This window comes from Cheilinus undulatus, linkage group 18 (genome assembly GCF_018320785.1).
Source record: "Cheilinus undulatus linkage group 18, ASM1832078v1, whole genome shotgun sequence".
Lineage (NCBI taxonomy): Eukaryota > Metazoa > Chordata > Actinopteri > Labriformes > Labridae > Cheilinus > Cheilinus undulatus.
In genome coordinates this window covers 36,679,870-36,692,249 of record NC_054882.1, presented here as the reverse complement: position 1 = coordinate 36,692,249, position 12,380 = coordinate 36,679,870, and the positions used below count along the sequence as shown (strand labels likewise).

General features: G+C 38.3%; 1 protein-coding gene across 2 annotated transcripts; it reads right to left on the bottom strand.

Moving 5' to 3' along the window:
* Window positions 1-246: 246 nt before the first annotated feature.
* On the bottom strand, window positions 247-12,358 carry eif4eb (eukaryotic translation initiation factor 4eb). 2 transcript variants are annotated; one of them, XM_041812498.1, is made up of 8 exons: window positions 12,004-12,076; window positions 10,538-10,578; window positions 9,843-9,946; window positions 4,594-4,689; window positions 4,407-4,470; window positions 1,479-1,592; window positions 973-1,112; window positions 247-881 (listed from the first exon to the last, which is right to left on the bottom strand). In XM_041812498.1, the coding sequence occupies exons 1-8, from the start codon at window positions 12,059-12,061 to the stop codon at window positions 767-769; spliced, it is 732 nt and encodes a 243-aa protein (XP_041668432.1). In that variant the 5' UTR covers window positions 12,062-12,076; the 3' UTR covers window positions 247-766. The 2 variants fall into 2 exon arrangements, with proteins under 2 accessions (XP_041668432.1, XP_041668433.1); XM_041812499.1 differs by lacking the exons at window positions 10,538-10,578; window positions 12,004-12,076 and adding an exon at window positions 12,292-12,358 and having other exon boundaries at window positions 249-881.
* Window positions 12,359-12,380: the final 22 nt, after the last annotated feature.

The following is a 12,380-nucleotide window of genomic DNA, read 5'->3' as shown; positions in this document are numbered from 1 at the left end:
GCATTTTGCAAAATAAAAACTAAACTCAACTAACAAAGCAGCAGTAAAAACTTATTAAAACTAAGCTGAAATGGAACATAAAAAGTGACATTGAATTAAAAATAAAAACTGATGAAAATTCAAAATCTATTATAACCTTGTACATTACACCCTCACAAAACAGAACCTTTAAGTTTTCTTTAAGTACAAACTACAGGGTGCAAAAATAAAACACAGTTTAACCATTTATAATTGCAAAACCATTGTTTTAATTATATTAACACTCAAATGAATATAAGTAATGAAATACTTTAAAAAGATTGGTTACGTGCAACAGTTCAAGGCAAAAAAGCATAAAACAAGAGTAAATCTAATTATATGCAGGAAAAATTAATAATAAATTAAAAGGATTTCACGCTACTAAAGATTACAGCAAACAGTGATGCTGTAGAACATGGGACAAAAATGTACATTTTTTCGCATTTCAGGATTACCTGAATTTTAAAACAGAAAAAAAATCAACACAAATTTCTTCAATAGAGTATGCAGCACTCTCAGTCTCATCCGCTTTTAATAACTCTCATTGCTAGTGTTTTGGAAAATGCATCTGTTTTCCATGGGCCTTTTCCTGTAGTTTAAGCCCTGGGCTAGTTATGGAAACATCTGTCATGTAGTCTGGGGTTGGGATCCCTTCCAGATTGCATTGCGCAGAGTCTTTGCAGCAAAGTAAACATATGCACCAACAACATGTAAGACAAGAAAATGAACGAGGCACTTAGGGTATCTCTCAAACGACAAATTTGTTCTTGGTGGTTGAACCGCTCTTGGTAGCCGTGTCTGTGTGGGATTGGTAGCCAATAGTCATCTTCATGGGAAGCCCCAAACGCTCTTTGTAAACCCGCCTGAAACAGCAATATGTCGGAGATGCTCAGAATGTCAATGCATGTATCTGAAAATGTTAAGATTTAAGAAAAAATGCGACAGCAGCCTCACCCTATGTGTGTCACAGCTTCGCGGTTCTCATAGTCTGAAGTCCAGACAGCTATTTTGTCTCCTTTTGTGCGAATGTTGACCACAGCTCCACAAACGTCATCACTGTAGTCATCAAAAGCCTCTCCAACTAAGCACAGGAGCTGGTGGAGAAAAACAAACAAAAAACAAACTTCAGAGAAGCAAGCCTATGTTTTTAGATGCTCTTATCCCATCATCCCAAGCTTAGTGAACTGGCAATGGTACATTATTTTAAACAGCATAGAAGAGTAAGTTGCACAATAGAGGAAAAAACAGTTGGTGGCTTTAAGTCTAAAAGGTGAGAAAACATGTAACAATGACTCATATCAGCAGTGTGACAGGTGTGATAACAGAGTGGTACCGCTAATTATGGCTGCCAGTGGGTAATAAATGTCCACCTTTGGAGAAGGGCTGAAAAAATGATTAATAGCATCACTTATTTCAGTGAAAACATTCAACAGGACACAGAGCAAAGCAGTCAAACCTACGGTTTCAAGCCAGAAGCGGTCCAGGTCTAATCTCCTCTGCTGCTTGTTGAGCGTGATCAGCCAGCGGCCGCCACGCTTGTTTCTCTCATCCTCCCACATGGGTTCAATGCCGTCCTGAAGCAAACGTTCAAATTATCAATACACATCCCAAACTACTGCAGCTAAACTTCAAAACACCCTCTGAAAGTGAGGTTTCAGCAGGATTTAACATTGCCTTTAAGTCATATATGTTGTTTTCAAGTATGCAATGGTAACGGAAAAAAATCTGTAAATCTAATCTTGGTGCATATGTGAGTGTTTGCAACTGGAATACTAACAAGGTAGTAAAATTCAACAAGTGCCCAGTGAGGGTTAAATGTTTGGTTAATATCTTTCTCTCAGATTGCATTTTGGCACATTGCAAAAACACTGAACTGTTTTAAAACTTTATAAAAAATGTAATTGTAATGAAACTTTAAATGTTCAAATACTCTTTAACTAGTACCCCTCACTTCCACCACTGTCTCTGACCATATCTCCTCTCTCTTTTCACTGTCCTATTATGATAGGGTTCAAAATGCCCAATTCTCCTCTGATTGCTCTATTTGGCTGGGCGACCAGCATCTGGGATAGTCCTGGTTGTGTTAAACTTTTTCCATTGAAGAATCATGGAGGCCACTGTTTTCTTGGGAACCTTCAGTGGAGCAGATTTTTTTTTCCAGCTTTCTCAGATCTGTGCCTTCCAACAATCCTGTCTCTGAGCTCTGCTCAGTTCCTCTGACCTCATGGCTTGGTTTTTGCTCTGATATGCACTGTCAGCAGTGAGGGATAGAGAGGCATGTACCTTTCCAAATCATGTCCAATCAGTTTCATTTACTATAGGGGGAATCCAGTCATGGTGTACAAACATCTAAGCAAAGCCCAAGAGAAAGGGGAGGAACCTGAGCTACATTTGAAATGTTTTGCAAAGGGTCTGAAAAATTATGTTAAAGTGATATTTCTGTAGCTTAAAAAAAATTCAAAATATCTGTTTTCACTTTGTCATTATGGGGAACTGTATGGAAGCCCATTTATGCCAAAGAAAAAAGAAAAATTGTGAAAGTGAGATAATTCTTGAAAAAAAAAAGAACATCCTAAGTCAAAATTATGAGCAAATAGTCAAAATTATGAGATAGAAAGTGAAAATTGTGAAATAAAAAGTATAAATAATGAGATAAGAAGTTATAATTATGAAATAGAAAGTCATAATTTTGAGATAATAAATCAAAATTATGAGATAAGTAAAAATTTAGATGAAAAGTCAAAATTATGAGAAAAAAAGTCAAAATTGTGAGATAAGTCCTCATTATGACATAAAAGTCAAAATTATGAGGTAAAAAAAGTGAAAATATTGAGATAGTCAGAATTTTGAGATAAGTCGAAATTATGAGATAAAAAGTCATAATTATGAGATAAAAAAGTCAAAATTGTAAGAAAAAAAGTTAAAATTAGGAGAAAAAAGTTAAAATTATTAGATAAAAAATATGATATAAAAAGTCATAATTATTAGATTAAAAAGTCATAATTATGAGCTATAAAGTATAACTTTATAGCTCATAATTATGACTTTATCTTATAATTATTACTTTATATTTCATAATTTGACTTTTTATCTCCTAATTTTGACTTTTTAATCTCAAAATTTGGGCTTTTTTATCTCATAATTATGACTTTATATCCCATAATTTTGACTTTTTATGTCATAATTTTGATGTAGGATTTGTTTTTTGTTTTTTTTAATCTCCTAACTTCCATTGTTCTTTTTTAAGTGGGGGAAAAGGACTTCCATTGAACTGAGAGTAGATAAATGAGACTATTTTTACTTTTTTCAACTGAAGCATCAAGCTGAAAAATACAACTGAAAAAAGAGAAGGGGTCTGAATGTACTCTGTCTCAGGTCGCTGGATTCACCTATATATTTGCACAGTAATGGCCCATGATAAGTAAGCAACACATAATGTGAATGAGATACAGCAACAGAACAGCAGATTCCACAGCAGTCCCACTATGTAATATGCAGAGTTTACAAGGAACAATAAACTTGTTGTGTCTGTCATAGCTAAAGCCGGGTGTACACTGTGTGAATTTCATTAAGCCATGAATTTTGAGTTGTACGACTTGCTTGGAAGTCACGCCAACTACGTTGTTCGTCGTGCTGTACACAGTAGTATTCCCCTGTACGTCGGCCGACAACAACCCGATCACAACCCGACCAGCTGCTCTCCACTGGCCGGATGGTTTTTCTGACATGTTTGATATTTTAGTCGTACAATTCCAGACAATCCCACAACTTTCGGGTATTTTTCCTATGTAAACTGTCAGACAACGTTCTAAACTACCATGAAAACAGCAGGAATGTCTTTCTGATGCCCCTCCATACCTGCTTTAACGCTGTTTGTGTGTGAGGATATGGCTGGAAAACACTTCATCCTCAGTGTGTGAGACTTTTTACAAAGAAACTTGGATTTCTGTCACAATCCATCCTGACTTCACTTTTTCAGTGTGAGCATTCAGGTCGGGACCGTATAGTGTGAGGACATATATCTTGCTTAATGGTCGTGCATCATAAGTGATTCAGACACACAGTACGAGTTAACAGTATGCCACGATTGTCGTAGGGTCAGCTTGAAATCACACAGTATATGCCTGGCTTAAGACAAGTGCCACAAGAACTTTAAAAATTGTGGATTTTGCTGTCTTTGGAAAAGTTATGAAATATCTGATGTAATGTGATGTAATACTGAAATAAATAAGTTCAACATAGCTTTAGTGATTTTTTTAGTAAATTTGGGCACTGCAGTGTGGAAACTGTACATTAAGAAACTGCTAACCATACTTTACTCCTATACTATAACACTTTTTTGAAACCCTCTGCATATGTATGAAAAATATATGACAATTTCAACATACCTTAAATAAGGAGTAATCACAGCCTGACATGAGGTTGCTTGACAACTGGATATGATTATAGAGACTGAAATAATGAGAGCAAAACATTATCAAAACATGCTAACCTAGCAGTGTGTCTGCTTCATGACATTTTGACTTTGGTTGCAAGATGGAAAAACTGGAAAAAGTAGGGATTTGTTGCTCTTACGCCCAGAAATCTTCAACAGTGTCGAATTTAGAGATGAGTCGCAGGTTGGCTTGCCATGTTTTGCTCTTGTCATTCTTGAAGAACCACAAGGACCATCTGTTGGGCAAAAAAGGACAGAGTATGCATAAATGAAAGGTTATGTCAATAACCAATTCTAAATCAATGTTAAACGAGCAGCTCATGGAGGCTGCTTTAAAAACAACAAGCAACAGTAAATCAAGCCATGATTCTGATGGTCTAATTCAGGCATAACAAGGTAGCAGAGATAGTGTACAGGATCATCTGTGCTGAGAATGGATTGGAGGTCCCAGGGTCAAGATGGAAGACACCTCCTAAGGTGGTGGAGAACAAGCAAGCAAAGATCCTGTGGGACTTCCAGAACCAGACTGATAAGATGGTGATGGCTAATCAGCCTGACAAAGTGCTAGTCGATAAACATCAGAAGACAGCGGAAGTGATAGATGTAGCAATACCAAGCAATAACAACATCAGAAAGAAGGAACACGAGAAGCTCGAGAAAAACCAAGGGCTGAAGGACAAGCTAGAGAAGATGTGGGGTGTGAAGGCAACAGTGGTGCCAGTAGTGATTAGGGCACAAGCTGGGTGGTGTCCAGCAGATACCAGGAACATCTGAGATCTCCGTCCAGAAGTGCGCAATCCTAGAAACAGCTAAGATCCTGCGCAGAACCCTCAGGCTCCCAAGCTTGTAGGAGACACAATACCGCCCAGGTGGGGGAGGGAGGATTTGTCTAGGCATGCTCCTGCTGAGACGACCTATGGTCTCCATAGGGACCTCCTCCCAGACCTGGATCAGGGCATCAGTCAGCTCCTGGACAGTCTGTGGTGCGACGTAGAGGTAGTGGATGGAACGGAACATGATGTCCCAGAGGTGCTTGATTGGATTCAGGTCTGGGCAACGGGCAGGCCAGTCCATAGCATCAATGTGTTCATCATGCAGGAACTGCTGACACATGAGGCAGAGCAATGTCATGCATCAGAAGGAACCCAGGGCCCATTGCACCAGCATATGGTCTGAAGACCTCATCCCAGTACCCCATGGCAGTCAGTGTACCTCTGGCTGGTGCATGGAGGTCAGTGTGGCCCTCCAAGGATATGCCTCCCCTGATCATCACTGGCCCACCACCAAACCACCCAGTCATGCTGGAGGATGTAGCAGGCAGCAGAGCGTTCTCCACGGCGTCTCCAGACTCGTCTGTCACATGTGCTCAGTGTAAACCTGCTCTCATCTGTGAAGAGCACAGAGCCCCTGGTGTTCTCTGGCAAAGCCTATCGGGTTGCACGGTGCCGGGCTGTGAGCGCAGGCCCCACTTGTGGACGTCATACCAGCCTCGTGGAGTCTGTCTCTGACAGCTTTAGCAGAAACATGCCCACTAGTGGCCTGCTGGACGTCACTTTGTAGGGCTCTGGCAGTGCTCCTCTGTTAAAAGCAAACTGAACATTGCTTAACATTCCCAGATCTTATATGATAACAGATGGTTATTATTCCTCATATTTGCTCTGGGAGGGGAGGGAAGAGAGAGGAAAAGCATGTGTCTGTGTGGAGAGGAAAAAGAGAGAATTTCACTTACACCTGTGTCCTGAGGTAGCAGTTTACTTCTACGAGAACAATGCTCACCTATGAATCACTTCCAGTGCTCCTGTAAATATCACCCTATAGGGGTGTTTTTTTTGAGCTGAAGTGTTCTGATAAAGGATAAAAGGAAGTGTGGAGTGTGCACTCCAACCATAGACGGTAGAAAAAATTGGACAAACCCCGTGTGACGTCAGTAATCTGCTTACAATAGGCGGACTCAAACGGCTCTTGAAGCCAATCGGTAGAGGCTTCCATACTGAAATTGCGGTCTCAACCGAACTTTGGATCAACCTAACGGCCTACCTACTAAGTGCAACTTCCTGTCAGCCTGCTAGCTAGCATTCTGGTTGACAGAAATGGAGCATCTGCCTGCCGAGCTATCTGTCAATCAAATGAGACCCGCCAATCAGCTTTCATCTTAAATATAATCCAAACAATCGTGGTACAAAAAAATTCACCCACCGAACAGTGGGAGCACAATAAGACACTAGCTAATGAGATATGCTTGGTGTTTTGAACCAGGCTCTAATTTTTCCCCCAATATTGCGATTGCAATTTAATAGGCGATTCTTATTAGGTTCCTCAACTTCTGCATTTTCCAACAAATTTGAGCAATACATCATTCCATATACTCATCATACATTTAACAATTTTATTGTAAAACAGATATAGTACATTTTCACTTGGTGGAGAAGGCTCTGCTCTAAAGATGCTCCCTGGGTTGGTCAAGCAGCATGCTTTGACTTTTCAGGAAGTGCATGGCGGGGAACCCCCATATGAATAGATACATAAATGACAATGTACATTGAAAAACAAAGAAACTATTTTAGAAGCAATTTATCCACAGTACTATGAATCTGAATATGGGGGTGCAACAAGCTTTAAGCTATAAAGGAGGCGGCTGGGGTGGGGGAGGCGAAGCTGGCTATAAGCTGAGCGCAGCTGGGGTATGAACTAATACTAAGCTTCATCAAATTTAGATAGAATGAACTAGTTATTTCTGCTTGTTTTGCAAATTTGATATCCATTGCTTTATTGAAGGGTATTTTCATTTTAATGTTACTCATTTTGACTAAAACAAAACATACATAAAACACAAAAAGGAGGATTCTTGTAAACCATTTTAAAAAAACTGAAACTTGAATTATTGCATAATGTGCATAAAATCTCTGCTGCAAAAAAAATTAAATGTATTAAACTGGTATTTTGACAAATTTCAAGTTAAAGTAATATTGCAACTTCTGCAATTTGTAAATTGCAGCAGGCCATATTGCAGTTTAATCTAATTTGCAATTAATTGCCCTGCCCTATATGGAACTTACAAAAAAAGCCGAAAACTAAACAAAAAAACTCAATAAGCAGGGACAACGGTTTATCATGGCAGCATTTCAGCAAGGTGAAATGTTCATAAGTATATGGCATGGTTAATTTGTCTATATATATCACTATTTCATTGTAAATTCCCATCACACAAGGGGCCCAGACGTTACGGCTGTCAGTCTGTAAATGACTGTACCAGCTGACTTGCTGCTGAAACAGGTGATGTAGCCAGTGTAGGCTACGCAAGCTGACGCCATCAGTCAGCTTGAGTTGAACTTGGTCTGATGACTCACAGTGCTTCGTCTTTTTCCTGCAGGGTTCAAAAATGTTTCCTCTAAATGTCAGTCTTTTGTCTGAGCTGGTCTTAAAGTGATCTTTAAGCAGTGTGTCTTTGCCTGCTCATGCATGCGGACACACACATTTATCCTGTGTGAGAATACTGAGATAATGAAAAAGGATGATTGTAGGCTACATACCTTAACTAACATTACTTAGTGACCATTAAATGTGAAATTCCTGCTTGGGTAACCATATTTGTTCATACAACTTGTAAGAATTATTTATAAAATATAAAACTATTTATAACAAACGTTTCCTAATTAGCACAAGTTAGTGTTTTACACCAGCAGCACAACTGAGCTCTGAAACTCCACTGAGGTGTTTGGGGTCTAACTTTTCCATTAGCTTTGGATATATTTGACCATGGCAGTTAATAATATCCTTGTGGAATTTAAATATACATTAAATATTCAGTTGTTGCATATTTGTATTCAGCACAGAAGGGAGTTGGAACTTATCTGAGTACAGACTGAAAGAAAACACTGAAACCCTCTGGATCAGTCAACAGACCATCACAGACAATCACAGTCTGACTGTGGGGAAATAAAGTCTCCAATCCATCAGACTGCATTTGTTTGGGCTGTGAAAGAAAATACGGTTTAATTTTAAAAGAACATAAAAACAGAAAGATAGGACTTAGGCCTGAAGAAGCACTGATAATGCTGAGTCACCATCTATGGTAAATGTAATTTAAAAACAGATTTTTTGGTACTCAGGTCTTAATATTTTTAAAATAAAAACTAGAGGAAGCCCAAAATGTAAGATGTTATCATAATTAATGACTGAATTTGAAATTCACCATGAAATCTTTCTGCTTAAAGCTCCTGTCTGAATTTAAGCTCAAAAATTAGTCACTCTACACTTTATATTCATTCACACAACATGTCAGACGGTGGTTGATAAAAATTTAAAAAACTTGATTTAATAATTACACTTTTAAATTTCGTTGTACATGTTACAATAACAATAAAGCGATTCCATTCTATTCTATTCTATTCTATTCTACTCTATTCTTAATAAAGACAAATTATTACCACAATAAGAACAACCAGCTTCATTCCCCCCTTTGGTAAATTCATTAATCATTTTGTTTATAAAAAGTAATAAAATATTTTCGTTTAGAGATAAATTCCAAAGAGATTCTATCACAAAATTATACAAACTGAAAGATGTTATATATATACATATATACATATTTTTTTATCCTGTGATTAATCTCACAAATTCAATGTTTAAATTGCGATTAATCGTTTATTAATCACACTTTTTTTTAAATCTGTTCTAAATGTACCACACAGGAAGAGTTCAAGATTGATTCCCTTATCAACACAAGAGTGGACAAAATGTTTTCTTTATGCAAATGTTTTTTTCAGGGCAAAAACCCAAAACAATGACAGATAATATCCAAAATATTCTCTAGATTAAAGTGTAAGTAAACCCCCAGCTCAAAGCTAACTCCGCCTACTTCAAGATTTCAAAAAATGCACAGAAAGTGAGCAGTTTGGTACTGAGAGAAGGGAAGGGAAAAGGACGTTTTATTTTTTTGAGGACAGAGTTTTCCAGATGAAGTAGAGGTGACAGTGACATCCCCTTGCCAGAAAGTGACACAGAGTCCTGCAGAACTGATGCCTCAGAGCGATCTTTTGGGGTGGAGGATTTTCCCCTAAAGAGACCCTAAAGCAGGCTGTAGTGTGGTGGTGGACCATGGTGGTCCTGAGCACTACCTGTTTGGGCTGTTTGCACCAGCACTGGCATTACTAAAGCTGGATCTGGTGCAGGTGCAGGCAGGGAAGGATGGGAGTGGTCTCTGAATGGCAAAGCCAGTTAGAGGCAGTAACATTCTTCCTTTTATATAGAGTATGTGACGTAGAAATCATAATCAACAATTAATCACAACGTAGTGATGTGATTAATTTGATTCATTTTTTCAATCGAGTCACAGCGCCAATATATATGTATATATATGTATATATATATATATGTATAAAACTATTACCTGTTCTGGAGAGGATGTTTGATGTAGGCTTCAGGGCTTACAATCTCCTGTCCAGACTCCTCAGGTCCATCTTCATCCGTCTGGGATGGACTTTGGCTTCTTTCCTAAAAAGGCAGTAAGTCAAAGGAAAAATTAAGATATTATTTTTAAATCCATCTGTTCAATAATAACAACTTCTTGAGTATGCATTTTGCATAAATTAACCCACAAGCCATGAAAAATGGATAGTATAGGTAAAGAGTGCCAAAAACATAGCTGTTTCTATTCTTAAAGCAGTATGTATTTATAACTTAAAGTTGGTGGAATATTTGAATGACTCTGGCTGATTGATGGAAAGATTGGCAGATTGATTTAGAACTGGTTTCTCTCTCTATCAGCATCAGCCCACATTTACATAGTTATGTGTGTATGTGTTCTTTTATCTACAGGAATGTCAAATGGAAACAGGTGTCTCATAAGTTGGTGTGCAAAAAAAGCAAGTATGTATTACTGACAATTGTCAGTTCTCTGATTTCTAACTTCAGTCTCCTTGCTGGAATCATTCTAAGTGTATAATGAAGCTACACGTTACTTGTTTGAAAGCAATAAATCAAAATTAACACATATTGAGATATTTTAATCAAAAACACTTGACAAGGGGCAGTGAAATTTAGAAAACACTGACAGCAACATAATGTGGAGGGATGACTTCATACCTGAGGATGGCATAAAATCAGGGTTGTCCAAACTTTTTCCACTGAAGGCCACATACAGAAATATATAAGAATGGTGGGGCCATTTTTCTATTTCTCACCTTGAAGGTTATTTAAAAAACAATAAAACCAATCTAACATGCTCAGATATGCCAAGTTATTGAGTATGCCTAAATGGTTAACAGCTGACAAGGTAAACAGACTAGGGGTGCACCAATCGATCGGCGCTGATCTCCTTAATTTTGGGGGATCGGCAATCTGCCGATACTTATATGAAACCGATCTTATCTACCTCTACCTACTAAAATGTGAAAAACGAAAGACTAAAGGAACTGATAGTTTAGTAGTTTGGACAGCAATGCTCTAAATTTTTCATTTATATTTGAGAGAACTACCTCATGTGCGGTTAAAACAACAAGTTTGTATTACTTCACGGGTATTGTTCAATGTTTTTCATTGGAACATTGAAGGTGTATGCTGTCAGATATAAAAAAGTGGAATCGGCAGGTCAGGCTTTCTAAAAATCGGTGATCGGCAAGAAAACTGCAATCGGTGCACCCCTAAAAACAGACAATGGTAGTGCTATCAGATGGAGTAATCCATCAGCAAGTTATAAATCAAGATATTGTTGTGATTTTGGTTGCAAATCTTTTCACTCTGTACAGTGATGTCCCAAATTTGTCACAAAAAAAGCATATGAATACATTTTTGTCAAAATGTTTGTTTACAAAATTGACATGGAAGCACTGTATTGTGCTGAAACTACAAACATCAATAGAGTCAAGCACAATCTTCATGTTCAAATGTGGGCCACGTTTCATTTGATATCAATAATTTGCTGAGGGCCAGCCAAAAATGGACCGCGGGCCACATTTGGTCCCCGGGCCATAGTTTGGACACCCCTGGCATAAATGAACCTGTCAGCCATGACTGCTGATTTACACGACAAAGTTTAGAAATACAGAGATGTAACACAAAATGCTGAAAACCCGTGTTGTAGAGCCACGGTTAGGCTAGTTCAATTCTTGCTAACGAAGCACAAAAAGCATGACGAGTCAAGCACGCTTGTTTTTTTGGCCACATGTTTGTTCAACATACTGCACAACATGCAGCTGCGCCGCATAATAATTTATTTACTAGGTGTATCATTTGACAAAATTATACCCTCTCTAGAATTTGGCAAGCTTTACACGATGCACCAAACAGTGGTTATAAGAAAAAATAACTTTCTGCGTTGATTCGATGTCTTTCTAACCATCCAGTTGTGGTAAACGAAGGTCTAATCAGTCCCCAGAGTAGCCTTTATCGCAGAGGTCAGCAGGGAACACTGTCAACAAATGTCGGTTAAAAAATAGCAACAAAGCGGTAGTTTGGATATTTGGTGGGTTTAGTGCACGCCGAATGTTCACGTTAGGACGTAAAATCAAATATATCGTGAATAACTGTTAGTAAGTCTAATAAATGATTACTGTCATGGAGCTTTCCTTGGTTTTCATCCCATAGGTGAACGGCACGTCGGTTAGCCATAACGTCAGCCTTAAAGTTTGGAGCACTTTCAAGCATACCTCTTTTACGCCTAGGTCGTGGCACATAAGGCAAACTTCATCAGGACAGCGCATATGCTTTAAACAGTAATCATTTCCCTTCACGAGTTTCTTACTGATTGTTATACGTGCATTTACAATGTGATATGACTCTGTAATAACAATAAATATCCGCATAATTGTTTTGATATGTTATTTAAAGAAAGTACTCACCGGTTCGGCGGTCGCCATCTTACAAATCTGTGTTAGGAAAGTTTCTGTTGATTGGACCGAGTTGCCCAACGTGACGGTCCTGTCACGGA

What these genes read in the sequence shown, in the direction of transcription:
- eif4eb (XM_041812498.1), bottom strand. Translation starts at nt 12,061, where the DNA reads ATGGCTAACCGACGTGCCGTTCACCTATGGGATGAAAACCAAGGAAAG. An exon ending in TGATTTTATGCCATCCTCAG is followed by an intron (nt 9,947 to 10,537) that starts GTATGAAGTCAT and finishes CTGCCTTTTTAG; the next exon opens with GAAAGAAGCCAAAGTCCATC. An exon ending in GAAGCTGTGACACACATAGG is followed by an intron (nt 882 to 972) that starts GTGAGGCTGCTG and finishes TTGCTGTTTCAG; the next exon opens with GCGGGTTTACAAAGAGCGTT.